The sequence below is a fragment of the Amblyraja radiata genome, chromosome 34 (assembly GCF_010909765.2).
Source record: "Amblyraja radiata isolate CabotCenter1 chromosome 34, sAmbRad1.1.pri, whole genome shotgun sequence".
NCBI lineage: Eukaryota > Metazoa > Chordata > Chondrichthyes > Rajiformes > Rajidae > Amblyraja > Amblyraja radiata.
In genome coordinates this window covers 18,747,779-18,764,841 of record NC_045989.1, presented here as the reverse complement: position 1 = coordinate 18,764,841, position 17,063 = coordinate 18,747,779, and the positions used below count along the sequence as shown (strand labels likewise).

Below are 17,063 nucleotides of genomic sequence, written 5' to 3'. Positions count from 1 at the left end.
AACAACAGAATATATATATATTTATACAGAATATAATATTTATCTATTTATTTATCCATTTATCTATCTATTTATTTATTTATATATAATAGGAATGATGAGTATTTCGGTCAAATATTCTGTAGAAAGGTAAATGGGCGCGGTTTTATTTTCATTACATTCAAATTGCACGATGCATCTCACCCGATAAGCGGCACTAGATACCCCTAGAGCTACATCTGTTGTGATTTCACCATTCCACAGAAAGCGTTCCATTCTGTGGGCAACTTCAGGGTTTACCGTGTGCATGTGTGTGTGTGTATATATATATGTGTGTGTGTGTGTATATATATATGCGTGTGTGTGTATATATATGTGTGTGTTTGTATTTATATATATGTGTGTGTGTGTGTGTATATATATATATGTATGTGTGGGTATATGTGTGTATGTATGAATATATATATATATATACGCGCATTCTCAGCGTTTACACATATATGTATATGTTTATAACGCACACAAAACAAGAACAGTGCAACAACTCTCCCTATATTCTCAACGTTTACAGTTTCATTGGAGTAACATTGGGTCGTGTTCACAAACTGTTGTTGTTCCTCATCCAGTAAACACAGGAGTTGCCGATAGAGACAGGCTCTCTGTGGAATGGTTAAATCACAACTCGTGTGGGGATGTTTTCGGTGCCACTTATTGGGTGAGACGCGCCGTGCACAGAGTGGGACTCTCCCTTTCTCTCTCGCGTCATTGTCCTAAACACACCAAGGAAGCCTAAACACCACCTTTTTAAAACATTTGTCCAGCTTGGCTGCATAAAACGTGCACTCCCAATCTCCCGGGACGGGAGCAGGTAGACCCCCGAGGCGTCTTTGCCAATACGTGAACGAACGCACGGTGGTGAGGCTGGAAGTTTAAAGGTGCTGCGGGAGTGGGTCTGTGGCCGGTTCGCTTTGCTGGGAGTCCAGGTCGGGCAGCGGCTGTAGCTGAGGTTTGCTGTGTGGCCCGAGGGGGAGTGGGGGGCGGCGTGGCCGTGACCCCCGGGGGCAGTCCCAGTGACCCGGCTGAATGTACAGCGGCTCTGGCCGGAGGCGGCAATAAGGTGGCTAGAACTCTCCCCCCTTCCTCCCTCCCTCCCTCCCCCGACCGCGGCCTCCAGAGAGAGAGAGAGAGAGAGAGAGTGGAGGGGACGCGGGCGATCCTGACACAAGCTGATAGATGAGCATCAAGAGCCAGCGCTCGCAAGCCCAGCCCCTCGCCCCGTGTCCGCGCAGCGATGCCCGCCGCCGGCCCCCGGCTCGGACACTGATCGGGGAGTGATGGCGAGCCGACGGCCCGCGCCCCGCTGCTTGCTCCCGCTGCTGCTGCTGCTCGGAGGTGAGTGACCGGCGCCGCCGCCTCTCTTTGTCTCCGCTCCGCGCTCCGGCCGCTTGACCTTGGGGGCAACTTGGGAGCTCAACGCGGCCCGACTGCGGGGCAACACGGCGCCGACCCGGGGCTGCCCGCTCCCTCTCCCCGGGGCTGCCCGCTCCCTCTTCCCGGGGCAGCTCGCTCCCTCTCCCCGGGTCTGCCCGCTCCCTCTCCCCGGGGCAGCCCGTTCTCTCTCCCCGGGGCTGCCCGCTCCCTCTCCCCGGGGCTGCCCGCTCCCTCTCCCGGGGCAGCTCGCTCCCTCTCCCGGGGCTGCCCGCTCCCTCTCCCCGGGGCTGCCCGCTCCCTCTCCCCGGGGCTGCCCGCTCCCTCTCCCCGGGGCTGCCCGCTCCCTCTCCCCGGGGCAGCTCGCTCCCTCTCCCGGGGCTGCCCGCTCCCTCTCCCGGGGCTGCCCGGAGGCTGACAGATGGAGAGTACAAGGCGCCTCCAACCGTCCGCTGGAGTTCCCCCTGTACCCCACCCCATCATCCCCTCTCCCTCCTTCCTCTCTCCCCTCTCTCCCGTCCCCGCTCCCCCCTCTCATCTCCCCCCCCCCCCTCTCTATCTCTCCCCCTCCCTACTCTACCCCTCTCTCCATCCTCTCCCATCCCTCCCCATCGCCACCTCACCCCCCCCCCCCCCCCCCCCGTGTCCCTCCCTCCCTCCCTCTCCCTCCGCTCCCCTGTCCCACATCCACGACTGTCCCCCCCTCTCGGCTGCTGCAGGGCTCCGGGACCGGGGCGGGATGCGCGGCTGAGGCCGGGGTCCGGCCGCATCTTCCCGGGGGAGGGGAGGGGGATGCGCGGAGGGTCTTTGTTTACTCGCAGCCGGGGCGAGCGACGCCGGGTCCCGGGGCATCTGTTCCCGGGAGAGGAGTGGGTTGAGGGGGGTCGAGGGAGGGAGGGAGCAGCGGTAACCTGAGTGTGGGGCAAACTTTCTTTTGTTTTTGTGCTTGGATGATGTGCCGGAGGGTGTAAACATGCGGGGGGGGGGAGACGGGCTCATGCTCCGGGGGGCTTGGGCAGACTCGGCCTCCCAGCCCCTACAGTGGACCCCTCTCCCCTCCCCTTTCTCCCCGAGACCACCCCACTCCCCCCGGGTCAGAGCCCCGGGATAGAGAGAGAGTTTGTGGAAGAGCCCACGTGGGGAACGCCCCTTCTCCAGGGCTGCGGCGAGTTCACCCTTTCCCAGCCTCTCTCCCTCTAAACCTCACTGGTCCCGCCGCCGCTCTTTGTCCGAGGGGCCGCTGTCGGTGACCATGTCCCGCGGGGGTTACAGCTCGCAAGGAGGGGGGAAGTCGGCGCAACTTGAGAAGCTTGCAGCCCCGGGAGAAGGGGAGAGCCCGGAGACGGGGCAGCTTCCTTTGTGAATCTGCCTGGACCCAAGCTCCCGCCCCACTGTAACCCACGGACCTGCCCAGCCCAGCCCAGCCCAGACCCCGGGGGAAATCTAAACACAGCCCCGGTTTAAAGAGTCAGGATAGACACACAAAGTGCTGGAGTAACTCAGCGGTACAGGCAGCGTCTCTGGAGAGGAGGAATGGATGGACGTTTCGGGTCGACAGCCTTCTTCAGACGGGTCGGGCATGGTCCACGTTTTGCAAACCAACTTATCCTGGCCGCTTCAACCGAGCCCTGATTGTGCCCGGCAGCGCAGCGCAGCGCAGCACAGGGAGATCTCTCAACCCACTACCTAGTGAGTGGAGAAAAGTCATCCATTCATTCCTTCTCTCCAGGGATGCTGCCTGTCCCGCCGAGTTACTCCAGCTTTTTGTGTCTCTCTTCGGTTTAAACCAGTATCTGCAGTTCCTTCCTACACCCGATGTATGTCGCCTGGATAACACTACCGGAGAAATGTCTCCGCCAGCATCCAGGACTAACAAAAACACACCACAAGGTCCGACTTTAATCCCAGCAGCCGACCATCGCAGTACCCCCTCCCCCAGCCGTTCACTCAAACCCTCGCCCTATGTTGTTCCTTTAGGAGTCACTTGGTCTTTCCCACCCAAGTTTGTGACCCATCAAACACTCAGAGTATGAAGAAGGGTCCCGACCCGAACCGCCTCCACAGATGCTGCCTGACCCGCTGAGTTCCTCCAGCACGTCGTGTTTTGCACACACACACACACGCGCACGCGTACGCACACACACGCACACACACACACACACACACACACACACACACACACACACACACACACTCATCGCTAAAACAACTATTCTTCAAAATTGTTCATCGTTTTTCAAATGTTGCTGCAAAAACCATCCCCATCACCTCTAAGTTGTCGGAAAAAAACTCCAAGATCTCCTGATTTGATGATCCATCTTCAGCTACCAAGTCCTGAGATCTGGAGGTCAATGTTCAGTCTCTCTGTCCACGTGTCCCTTCAGCAAACGTCGCCAATCCGTTCTCTCCAAAAAATAGACGCTGCCTCACCCGCTGAGTTTCATCAGCAATTTTTGTCTACCTTCGATTTTTCCAGCATCTGCAGTTCTTTCTTAAACATCAGTCCTTTACTTACTGGTGGTGTCAAAGGAGCCACCCAAATGTAAACAGTTGTCGTAGCCTAACTAATCCAACAGTGAATGCTGATTGAATATTACAATGGGATCCACACTTGGATTTGCAACTGTGGTTGTGTCTCAGCGTGGAACCTGAAATAGCTGCCTATGAAATAATTTTTTAAACAAACAGAAAATGCTGAAAATACCCAGCAGATCAGACAGCATCTGTGGAAAGAGAGAAATAATATTTCAGATCTGGGATTCATCAGTCTTGGCAGAAGTCTGGGATGTGATACATTAACTATATCTCATTCCAAGGATGCTACCCAACCTGCTGAGCATTTCTGGTACTTTCTGCTTTCATTTCAGATTAGCAGCGTCAGCAGTTTTTGATCACCATTCATTTCTGAGAGATTGTTCTCTGAGTGTAGAATGCTTGCAGTAGCTTACACGTTGCTCTGGTGAACACAGAGCTCAAGCATGGTTTTGGTTTGGGACATCCATTTGTGGAATTCCCTGCCACAGAGGGCAGTGGAGGCCAAGTCATTGGATAGATTTAAGAGAGAGTTAGATAGTGCTCTAGGGGCTAGTGGAATCAAGGGATATGGGGAGAAGGCGTTATTGATTGGGGACGATCAGCCATGATCACAATGAATGGCGGTGCTGGCTCGAAGGGCCGAATGGCCTCCTCCTGCACCTATTTTCTATGTTTCTATGTGTCATATAAATGCAATCTTTCATGTGCTCCATACACATTGTTGTTGAAGTCAAATAATATCAAAGAATGTCAGGCAGCACATGTGGAATGAGAAACAGGATGGAGAAAGTTAGGCCAGCTCCTAGTTGCAGAAATAGTAGGCAGGGGTGGTGAGTCATAGAGCCATACAGCATGAAAACTGCCTCACATCTCAACAGATGCCCCATCTAAGCTGGGCCCATTTGTCCATGTTAGGCCCATATCTATCTAAACCTTCCCTATCCATGTACCTGTCCAAATGTATTTTAAATGTTCTTATTGTACTTGCCTTAACTACCTCCTCTTGCAGTTCATTCACCCTCTGAGTGAAAAAATATGTTCCTCAAGTTCCTACTAAATCTTGCCTCTCATCTTGAATCTATGACGGCTAATCTTTGATTCCTCTGTTCTGGGGTAAAAGACTGTGCATTCACCCTATCTATTCTCCTGATTTCATACACCTCTATAAGATCCCCCCCCCATCCTCTCCCTATAACTCAACTCAGCCCCTCGAGTCATGGCCACATCCTCATAAATCTTCTCGGCAATCTTTTCCAACATAATGACATCCTTCCCAAAGCAGGGGACTAAAATTAAACACCCCACACCAAAGGTGGCCTCAAGAACCTCTTGTATCTCAGTATCATAACGACCCAACATCTATACTCAATACCCTGACCTATTAAGGTCAATGTACCAAAAGCCTTCTTTACCATCAGATCTACCCACTTTCAGGGAACTATTTACAGGTACTCTTAGATCCCACAGCTCAATACTACTCCCCCGAACCCTACCATTCACTGGGAAGTTCCTGCCTAGGTTTCACTCCCCAAAAACGCAATTTCTGATCACAATCTTTGTTCTTTATGATTACCGCCTACTGTAATGTCGTCTGCAAACATACCGGAAACATAAAACGAGTCAGCACCTCAAGGCAGAGTTAATGGGAAAAAACATATTATTTTGTTTGAATTACTGCAGGAGATATGAGGAACAAGGGAAATGACTGTAAAACAAAACCAAAATTGGCAGTCAATGCCATGAAGTCAGGCAGACAGAGAGCACTCCTGAGATGTTATTTCTACACTCTCCACTATTGCCCTGCTGCTTGCTGAATGTTCCCAGATTTTTCTGTTTCATATTTCCAGCGTTGTTCTTGAAGGGACATCATGCTGTGTGGGATGGCATTCCTGCAAGTGGCAATGTTGTACAGTGTTTCATGCATTATGTGTAATCAGTGCTGAGATCGGCTGTGCACGTTCATGAACCTAATGTGGTTGTTGTGTGCTTAGTAATCATCATCATCGCACACTCACTCTTTGCCACAAGGACCAGAGCCATGAATTTAATGCCGACAGAAAAAAGATCATCCCTAACTGCAGGAAAGAACTGCAGATGCTGGTTTAAACCAAAGATAGACACAAAGTGCTGGAGTAACTCAGCAGGACAGGCAGCATCTCTGGAGAGAAGAAATGGGTGACGCTTCAGGTCGAGACCCTTCTTCGGACTGAAAGTCACGGGAAAAGGAAACAAAAAATATAGGCGATGATATAAAGAGATATAGAACAATGATTGAATATGCAAAAAAGTAACGGAAACGGGCCATTGTTAGCTGTTTGCTGGGTGAGAAGGAGAAGCTGGTGTGACTTGGGTGGGGGAGGGATGGAGAGAGAGGGAATGCCGGGGTTACTTGAAATTACATCATCGTCTATATCTCTTGTTTCCCTTTCCCCTGACTCTCAGTCTGAAGAAGGGTCTCGACCTGAAACGTCACCCATTCCTTCTCTCCAGAGATGCTGCCTGTCCCGTTGAGTTACTCCAGCATTTTACGTCCATTGATGTTTTATGGTGTCACAGACAATCACCCCTCCACGGTTCAGTGGTAATGAATGAATTTTTCAGTCCTTTCCTCAATGGTGTATTTGCAGAACTATGGTCGTGCTTTGAAGACGCCAGAAGTGAAATGAAATGGAATGGTAAATAGTTCACCTCTGCAGGGAGTAAGTTGTGTGGGGCAGATGTGTTGTGTTGGTGCACAGCTGTATGCAAATCATGCAGCTGTGTTGGGTGAGGAGCACATCAGTCAGGGCATCTGTGAATGAATAGCGGGATGTTGATGCTGATTAATGTGTGTTCTCTTGGCTCAGTTGAGAGATAATCATGGCTGCATGTTGAACAGCAGTTTCATGGAAGTCACGCTCAATAGTAAGGAGCTAACGGCAGTAAAAGCTAGTGTTAAATGTGTGCCAGGGATTTAACGAAGTGTGGTAAAGTGATGGTGAACATACCTGTTGAAGGCGATTGAAGAACAGCCGTTCCAAGTGCTTAGGAAGAAGCTGCAGATGCTGGTTTACACCAAAGATAGACACAAAATGCTGGAGTGACTCAGCAGGTCAGGCAGCATCTATGGAGAAAAAAAGAATGGGTGACGTTTCGGGTTGTGACCCTTCTTCAGTTTGACCCAAAACATCACCCATCCTTTTGCTCCAGAGATGCTGCCTGACTCGCTGAGTTACTCCAGCACTTTGTGTGCATCTTGGTTCCAAGTGTAATGAATTGGATGTAACGCTGAACAGGAGCGATGCGGGCGGGCGGAAGGAAGATCTTCCTTTGTGCATTCACATTGTTGGGAAGTTACTGTCGGGCAGAGGGTGAAGGGTCAATGAGTGGCCTTAACACCACTTTACACATCCTGAGATTCGTTCAACACAACAGTGAACGATTACCACACAGAACTAGCTGGTTATTAGGGTCAGGTTCAATGAGTTGAAATGGTGATGTATACTCGAACATTTCAAACACCTTGCATCACAGACACTGTAAACCTCATCTGGACATATTATTTTATTGCCACCGGCAGGGATTAAACACTGTGCTTGCAGTTCTCAAATGACATTTTCTGTCGTATAGTGGGGCTTAAAGCTGAGGCGTTGGGGTGGAGTAGCACTGATGTATGTTCAGTGTTGCGGCCACATTGAATGTGTTGCATCGTGCAGTGAATTAACACTTCAAGTAACCCTCCCCCTCCATCCCTCCCCCATCCCAGGTCTCCGACTAGTTTCACTGCCCTCCTGATTAAATATTACTGTTCGTATGCCTTGTTGCCACCTTGCCCTGAACTAACAATGTACAATTCACCATTTCCCTGATCATCATCTCCTTTCGATCTGTGTTTTCACACCTTACCTTTCCATATCTCTCGTCTCCCTCTCCCCTGACTCTTAGTCTGAATAAGAGTCTCCACCAGTAGCGTCACCCACTCCTTTGCTCCAGAGATGCTGCCTGTCCCGCTGAGTTACTCCAGCATCTTGTGTGTGTGTCTAACACGCAGGGAGGTTTTGCATAGGCAACAATTGGAACATGTGGAGCAAGTCCAGGGAGAGGTGACAGAAACACAGGACAGTCACAGGGTGCGATTATGGCCACAGAAGCAACACAGTGGTGCTTTCATTCCCATGAATGAAGTGGGGATGTTTGCTCCAGAATATTCGAAGGATGAGGGACGGCCTGATTCATTGGAAGAGGACGTTCTCGCCCTGGCTTCAGATGGCAAGAGATACTGTATGGAGTTAGCCTCTGAGTCACAGAGCGATACAGCGTGGAAACAGGCACCAGCCACTTTGGCCCAGCTACACTAGTCCCACCTGCCCGCGTTTGGCCCATATCCCTCTCAACCTGTCCTATCCATGTACCTGTCTAATCATTACTTAAACGTTGGGATAGTCCCTGCCTCAGTTACCTCCTCTGGCAACTTGTTCCTTACACTCACAACCCTCTGTGTAAAAAAGTTACCCCTCAGATTCCTATTAAATCTTTTCCCCTTCACCTTAAACCTATGTCCTCTGGTCCACGATTCCCCTACTCTGGGCAAGAGACTCTGCCCAGAGTCTCTGAGATTTGACAGTACTAGAATGTGCACCTTCAGTTCACCACAGTTCAGTGTAGTTTATTGTCACGTGTACCGAGGTACAGTGAAAAGCTTTTTGTTGCGAGCTAACCAGTCAGTGGAAAGACAATACATGATTACAATCGATCCGTCCGCAGTGTACAGATACATGATAAGGGAATAACGTTTAGTGCAAGATAAAGCCCTTCTTTATCTTGAAGTCTTCACTATCGTGAAAGATTTCACTCTCTTTGAAGTTCGATCAAAGATAGTCTGAGGGTCACCAATGGGGTAGAAATTAGTTCCGGACTGCACCCTAGTTGCAGCAGGTTATAGTGAATGCTTATTCTAATTGCAACTAAATGGAAAGAGATGTAACATGCCATGGTGTCATTCTGTGCTCCTTTCTTTAAAGATTTGGGCCACTCCTCAGAACTGACCTTCACTATGGAGCCGAGCGATGTGGTGGCGGTGGAAGACCACCCGCTCAAGCTGCAGTGCCAGGTGGAAGGGCTGGAGCCCATTAGCAAGTCGTGGAGGAAGAATGGGGAGCTGCTGTTGGACAGCCAGCACGTCTCCTTGCTTGTCAATGGTTCGATCTACATCAGAAAGTTCCACAAGCTGCTGGACGACGGCTCCTCCGATGAGGGCGAGTACGACTGCACCGCCCAGAACCGCCTGGGCCTCGTGGTCAGTCGGAAGGCCAAAGTTCAAGTTGCAAGTAAGTCATTCATAAGATCATAAGAACATAAGTGATAGGATTAGAATTAGGCCATCTCTCCCTCCTAACCACATTCTCCAGCCTTCCCCCCATAACCTCTGATACCCGCACTAATCAAGGATTAATCTAACTCTGCCCTAATTTAAATGTGATTGAAATTCTTCTGGGAGCTCTGGCAGCAGCAGAGAGATGATGCTCTGGGTAAAGAGCATTCTGTCGCTTAGCGATGTATTGTGCTGGTGACGACTTTAATATCAGAAGCATCAGCTCAGAACCCACTCCCTCCCGATCTGTTTATTTATTTTATTCCATTGGGGAATATATGTTTGCTTTAGTTCAAGAGATACAACACAGAAACAGGTCCTTCGGCCCACCAAATACACAGCGACCATCGATCACACATTTATTCGAGTTCTATGTTATCCCACCTTCTCATCCACACTAGGGGCAAGTTACACAGACCAATTTACCTACAAACCCGCACGTCTTTTGGGAGGTGTGAGGAAACCGGAACACCTGGGGGAAACCCACACAGTCACAGAAAGAACATGCAAAGTCAACACAGACAGCACCAGAGTTGAGGATCGAACTGGGGTCTCTGGTGCTGTGAGGCAGCAGCTCTACCACTGTGCTGCCCATTTGCCTCTATAAGGTCTTCATACAAAACAATTTGAGGTTTGAACTTAGCTGATTGTACTCGCGACTGACTTGCCCAAGGTTGGTACATACATGGGTAAAGCTAATGATACATTGGCCGGTCTCACCACACGGATCAGTGATGGCTTGCTGCAGTGGTCACTGGTGCATGATAAGATCTATTAGCCAAGGGAGAGTTTGTGGGGGAAAATGTCACAGTCTACCTGATGCTGTGAACTGCTCCCAATATGTAAACCTTATTCTGAATCACACTGCACAGGATGCACTTCACCCCAGGAGTATATTTGTATTTATGTTTATGCGGCAAGGTCATTGAATCAGAGAAAAGTAGTTCCAATGGGTGTGGATAGACAAAGTGCATTTATGCTCAGTATTTTTCACATAGATAGATAGATAGATAGATAGATAGATAGATAGATAGATAGATAGATAGATAGATAGATAGATAGATAGATAGATAGATAGATAGATAGATAGATAGATAGATAGATAGATAGATAGATAGATAGATAGATAGATAGATAGATAGATAGATAGATACTTTATTAATCCCCTTATTCAGGGGAAATTCTGATGTCCTTGCAGCACACTAATAAAAATACAACACAGTATTCATAAAGAAATTCAACACCAAAACATCCCCCCACAGTGATTCCCACTGTGGGGGAAGGCACAAAGTCCAGTCCCCATCCTCTTGTCCACCCATAGTCGGGCCTATTGAGGCCTCCACAGTCGCCGCCACGGCGCCCGATGTTCTCGCCGGGTGATGGTACTCCGGCGTCGGGAGAACCCCCAGCAGCTTGGGGTGCCAGGAACGGCCGCCTTCCCACCGGAGCCTAATAATAATATCTTTTATTGTCATTGCACATAAGCGCAACGAGATTTGGTATGCAGATGTCATAACATAAATAACTAATTAAATTTTGATTTAGATATCCCGAGAACATGGATTGTAAAAAGAACAGTAAAATAGTCAAAACAGTTCAAACAGACTAAAGTGCAGATGTGTCTGTGCGACATGACCATCCGAGGGAGACAGTCCAGGGGGGATGGGGTCACTCAGCAGGGCCGGTTCAGAGCCGCTATAGCTCTGGGAATGAAGCTGTTCCTGAGTCTGGAGATTCGGGCATAGAAGGCCTTGTAACGTCTGCCGGAGGGAAGTAGTTCGAACAGTCCATTACAAGGGTGTGAGGAGTCTTTATGGATGCTGACGGCCTTCCTGAGGCACCGTGTGTGGTAGATGCCCTCCAAGTCTGGTAGCTGTGTCCCTTATTCCAGAATAGCCCAAAGTACCAACTGGACAATGTTTCAATGTCTCAGCCCAGAACTTGTGGAACTTGCTCCCATGATGTTCCTGCCCAGGGACAGAAGTCCATGCTTGTGCCATGGTGGGTACCAGGGTTGATACTGCAGTTGGTGCCATGGTGGCAGTTGATAGTTAGTCGTTCTTCATTCAGAAGGTTCTCACTGCACCACAGGAGTAACAATGGAAGGCAAGCATGTTTCCACAGGAAGGCAGTGGGCGGTGGTGGAGCAGCTGTGTGTGAAACAGGATTGGGTGAGGAGTGTGGGCCAAAGGATTCTCACGAGCAGTGAATCTCCATGAACCGGCAAGGCTCGAAGATGGAAAATGCCGAACAGTCGGTAACCAAAAATAATGTTTACACAATGAACGAGTGTAAGGTTGCAGGTGTTAGAGTTGAGGCCAAGAGCTCTTGATCGTGACAACCAATGTAGCCAGTGGACACTTCTCCTGTGCAGAGTCGACCATTTCTAAAGCCTTCTCGCCATTTCACAAAGACTATGTTCCCAAAGCATTAGCATGGTCAATACTAAATATATTTTCCAAAATCATCCTGTCCAGGCACTTAAGTGTATAATTAATTTAAGGACTGACCTGCACTGAGTGGAGTAGAACCTTTGTTAGCTTTGATTATTTAAACCTGACCTGAAATGAGCAGGTCAACCATTAGACGTATGCCATTGCATTGACCGCACTTGGCCAATACTTCATTGGATTTATTGTGTTCTGTTTGTGGAAACAAATGGACTTAATTGCATTTATTTGCCGGAGATCGGGTACTGGGAATTGACAGGCGGCTTTGGAGCGCGTACGATGAGAGGCTTGGAGAGCGGCCAATAATCGGGTTAGGCGAGGTGGTCTGTCATTCGCTTGCGGTGAAGATTGTAAAGGAACTTAACGTTAGGTTGAGCCACATGCTCAGAAAGGGGTGGAATACGGATCCTGTCCTTTTGTTTGGTTTATTCATCGCTTCACAGCTGCCCGCAAGCATTAAGCTGTTCAATGTAGGCTTCTTTTGATTAAACTACCTCGTTGGCCGTTGAGTCATAGTTCTATTGTGTTGTGCTGTAAAATGTGACCCAGTCACTCACAGGTTGGGAAGAGAGTGGTCCTGGCCTGGTACGAGATCCTATCCACAGTGCATAGGGCGATTAGCAAAAAATCAAAGCGTTGCAGATGCTGGAATTCTGAAATAAAAGATTGAAACTGCTCAGCAGATCAGGAGCGTCCGTGGAGCAAGAAACAGGGTTAATGCCTCAGGGCAAAGAGTAGAAAAAAGGTAATCAATTTGAAACATCATTTCTGTTTCTCTTTGCACAGATGCCCCCTGACCTGCTGAGTGTTTCAGACAATTTCTGTAAGGCTGGTCTTTTTCTCCGTTTGGTTGGTCTTTCCCTGTTCACTGCTACTCCCCAGCACCAGGGGTTCGGCAGTTCAGCGGTTACTTAAATTGGAAAAAAAAACCTACCTTGAAACAACTAGTCCTCAAGAAGCTAATCCAACCACAGGGCACTCATGCAGCCACCAGTTGGCCAGGTAATCTAACTGAGATGTGGGTAGCTCTTCGGAGGAGTGTAGCCAACCGCTGGGACGATGCGAGGTGATGCAGCTTTTCCCATATCCTTGGTACTTGGCTTATTTCATTTTAGTTCAGCTTAATGAGATGTTTACCAAGGTACAGTGAAGAGCTTTTGTTGCGTGCGGTTCATCGGGAAAGATGATACATTATTACATTCGAGCCATCCACAGAGCGCAGATACATGAAATACAAAATTCTTCAGGGGTTGGACAGGCTAGATGCAGGAAGATTGTTCCCGATGTTGGGGAAGTCCAGAACAAGGGGTCACAGTTTAAGGATAAAGGGGAAATCTTTTAGTACTGAGATGAGAAAAAACATTTTTTACACAGAGAGTGGTGAATCTCTGGAATTCTCCGCCACAGAATGTAGTTGAGGCCAGTTCATTGGCTATATTTAAGAGGGAGTTAGATGTGGCTCTTGTGGCTAAAGGGATCATGGAGTATGGAGAGAAGGCAGGTACAGGATACTGAGTTGGATGATCAACCATGATCATATTGAATGGCGGTGCAGGCTCGAAGGGCCGAATGGCCTACTCCTGCACCTATTTTCTATGTTTCTATGACACGGGGAATAACGTTTTTTGCAAGGTAATGTCAGATTAAAGATAGTCTGAGAGTCTCCAATGAGGTAGATGGTAGCTCAGGACAGCTCTCTAGGAGTTGATAGGATGGTTCAGTTGCCTGATATATCTGGGAAGAAACTGTCCTTGAATCTGGAGGTGTGCTTATGTACTCCTCGTCTGATGGGAGAGGTGAGAAGAGGGGTATATACGAAGGAATGATCTACAGATAGACACAAAAAGCTGCAGTATCTCAGGCAGCATCTCTCGACAGAAGGAATGGTGACGTTTCAGGTCGAGACCCGATATGTCACCCATTCCTTCTCTCCAGAGATACTGTTACTAAGAGAGAGAGAGAGAGAGAGGAGAGAGAAAGAGAGAATTACTAAGTTACTCCAGCTTTTTGTATCCTTCAGTTTAAACCAGCATGTGCAGTTCCTTCCTTCACAAGCAATGATCTACCCCAGCTGCCGAGTTTTCATTGATTTCAGCTATTCTGAGCACATGCTCTGACTGCACGAGGGCTGCGTCACTACTCTGACACGCTGCTCTTTCAAGCTGCCTCACTTCACGCTTCCTGTTGAATGAATTCTCGAGCAGGTGACAAAGATGTGCCATGTTCGACCTTCTGAAGGGAAAGTTTAGCTTAGTTCGGAGATACAGCACAGAAACAGGCCCTTCGGCCCACTGAATCCATGCTGACCAGCCATCTCCACACACTAACGCTATCCTACACACACTCGGGACAATATTTACAATTGTACCGAAGCGAATTAATAGGAAGGAACTGCAGATGCTGGTTTAAACACAAGATAGACACAAAATGCTGGACAGGCTGATTTGCATGACTGTTTTGGAGGTTAGCTCATAGTGATGGTCTTTATGGGAAACTATTAGGTTGAACAGAGTAAGTTAGGAAATGCATAAAACTCAGCCAATGTTGGGCGAGTCCAGAACCAGGGGCCACAGTCTTAGAATAAAGGGGAGGTCATTTAGTCTTAAGGACTAAAGAGGTGAGAAAAAACTTTTTCACCCAGAGAGTTGTGAATTTATTGAATTCCCTGCCACAGAGGGCAGTGGAGGCCAAATCACTGGGTGGATTTAAGAGAGAGTTAGATAGAGCTCTAGGGGCGAGTGGAGTCAAGGGATATGGGGAGAAGGCAGGCACGGGTTATTGATAGGGGACGATCAGCCATGATCACAATGAATGGCGGTGCTGGCTCGAAGGGCCGAATGGCCTCCTCCTGCACCTATTTTCTATGTTTCTATGTTTCTAAAACTGCAGAAGAAAGTGAATCCAAAATTGCTACAGAATTGTTGCTACCAGGTCAAAGGCATTTATTTAAGAGTAAGATTGAATCCTAAACCACTAATGTATCAGAGGGATTTGGTTTGCTGACTTTGTGCAGTAGAAATGGTTTATTATTTTTGTATATACATGATGACAGATTCTCGACTGTGGTGTTCCTGAGTCTCGGAACGCCCCTGTCTGCCAAAAGTGGCAAAGTGGTAGGAAACATGAACTCGGCTTCCAGCTTGGCCGCAGGAGGGCAGCAGACAGACTCCTGCCACTCATAAAATCATAAGAGATAGGAGCAGAATTAGGCCATTCGGCCCATCAAGTCTACAGTGTCATTCAATCATGGCTGATCTAGCTCTCCCTCCTAACCCCATTCTCCTGCCTTCTCCCCATTACCTCTGACACTTGCACTTTCTCTCCGTCCCTTCAGATCATGCCTCATTTCCCCTCTCAGTGCCACTCTCAGCACTGCCCTCGCATTCCTCGATTCCCTTAAGAGCCTGTCCCACTTAGGTGACATTTTAGGCAACTGTGGCGACCGTCACTGTCGCGGTGTGATGCCGGAAATGCACCCACCCCATGACCATGTCCACGACAAGCTGCCACCTAGTCGATGTCAAGCTGCGTCAACCAGCGACACTATTCCTCGCCACTCGGGACGTCTGTTGTCACCTGTGTGGTCGAAGGTTGTCGTAGGTGTGGTCATAGGTGGACGTCCCTGAGTGGCGAGGAATTGTGTCGCTGGTTGCCGTAGCTTGATGTCGACTAGGCGGTAGCTTGTCACGGACATTGTCCTGGGGTGGGTGCGTTTGTGGCATCGCACTGCGACAGTGATTGTCACCACAGTTGCCTAAAGTATCGCCTAAGTGGGACAGGCCCTTTAATATCCACTAACTCTACTGATCTCTGTTTTGAATGAGCCCAACTCCAAAGCCTCTACAGACCACTGGGCTAGCAATGTCCACTGCCCTCTGAGTGAAGGCATCTCTCCTCAACTCAGTCCTGAAGGGACTAGGCCTGATTCCAAAACATTGCCCTCTGATTCAGGAAAAACATTCTCCTGCAACCAGCCTGCCAAGTCCTTGAAGTTTGGACGTTTTGACGAGATCGATTTCCAATCATTCTTTCAACTTTGGAGAATAAAGTTCCTTTCTCCACTGTCTAACCTCAAGTTCTCCAGTAAATCCTAGTTACACTCCCTCCTATCCCAGGTAGACCAAGCTTCACGTTGTACTCCACACACAATCTCACTAATGCCCTACTCTACTGCAATCAGACTCACTTCAAATCCACTTGTCCTAGCATGACTTGTCCTAGCCTAACCGGAAGTGGCGGCGCTGGGAACGGCTGCGGCTCGCCTGCAGTCCGTTTGTCTTTACTTTTTTGTGTTGTTTTTTTCGTTTTGTGTAGTTACGTTTTTGGTTTTTAAGTTGTGTTTATGTGGGGGTGGGGGGTTGAAACGGGGCTTGCTGTCTCTCCCTTCGGGGGAATACGACTTTTTGTCGTATCCCCCTTCTCTGCCTCCGTCTGCGCTGTGGCCTAATGGCGGAGCTGGCGACCTCGAGGCTCCGGAGGCAGAGCCTGTCAGGACTCGCTCCCATGAGGGCGACCTGACGAGGGGCTGAGACTCTCTCGTGAGGGGCTGTGACGCTCCCGTCGGAGTGGCCCAGCTCGAGGGAGGAACGGCACTCACGTGAGGGCGATCCGGCTCGGGGCTGGAACGGTGCTCCGGTGGCTGGGACGGCGTTCTGGCGGCGGCGACCTGAGTCCTGGGTTCAGCCACGGGCCAGCGGCTGCATCCGCTGGACTGGAGGGTGGCAGCTTCGACCACCCCGGGCCGCGGTGTTTGAACCGGCCCGTTCGCGGGGTTCGGTGAGCCGCGGGACTGTTGTGCCATCGCCCGGTGGGGAATCGCCTCAGCGCAGAGGGAGAAGAGGAGGGAAGAGACAGTAACCCTAAGATTTTTGCCTCCACCACAGTGAGGAGGTGCTTGGAGGATACACTGTGGTGGATGTTAATTTGTGTTTATTGTTGTTTTTTATTGTATGTATGACTGCAGGCACGAAATTTCGTTCAGACCATACGGTCTGAATGACAATAAAGGTATTCAATTCAATTCAATTCAATGACAAGCCACTGGCCCTCTCAGTCAAAATGTGTCAGAAGGAACTGCAAGTGCTGGCTTACACTGAAGATACACAGACGGCCAAAGGTGTTGTTTGCATCTTCCCGCTGCACTGAGGGTGATAATCGATGCCTGCCTTCTCCAAGATGTGTTTCCTGGGATATGGAGATCGGCCAATATTTTCTTGCACCTTGTGGGACTTTGTGCAGCAGTTGCTACAATTCAAAGTACTATAGGACATCTAAAGGCCCTGAAAGTTTCTATATAAATAGAAATCAATACATTATGGGGG

The 17,063-nt window shown here is 49.2% G+C and overlaps 1 protein-coding gene across 2 annotated transcripts in view; it reads left to right on the top strand.

Annotated features, from left to right (window-relative positions):
* The first annotated feature begins 534 nt into the window (after nucleotides 1-534).
* igdcc3 (immunoglobulin superfamily DCC subclass member 3) overlaps nucleotides 535-17,063 on the top strand; it is a 103,929-nt gene continuing 87,400 nt past the window's right edge. Inside the window, exons 1-2 of one of the 2 annotated variants that reach the window (XM_033050588.1) lie at nucleotides 535-1,371; nucleotides 8,943-9,248. In XM_033050588.1, coding sequence (XP_032906479.1) covers nucleotides 1,314-1,371; nucleotides 8,943-9,248 — 364 coding nt within the window. In that variant the 5' untranslated portion in view covers nucleotides 535-1,313. The remainder of the gene's footprint in view (nucleotides 1,372-8,942; nucleotides 9,249-17,063) is intronic. The other variant, XM_033050587.1, reaches the window with a different exon arrangement.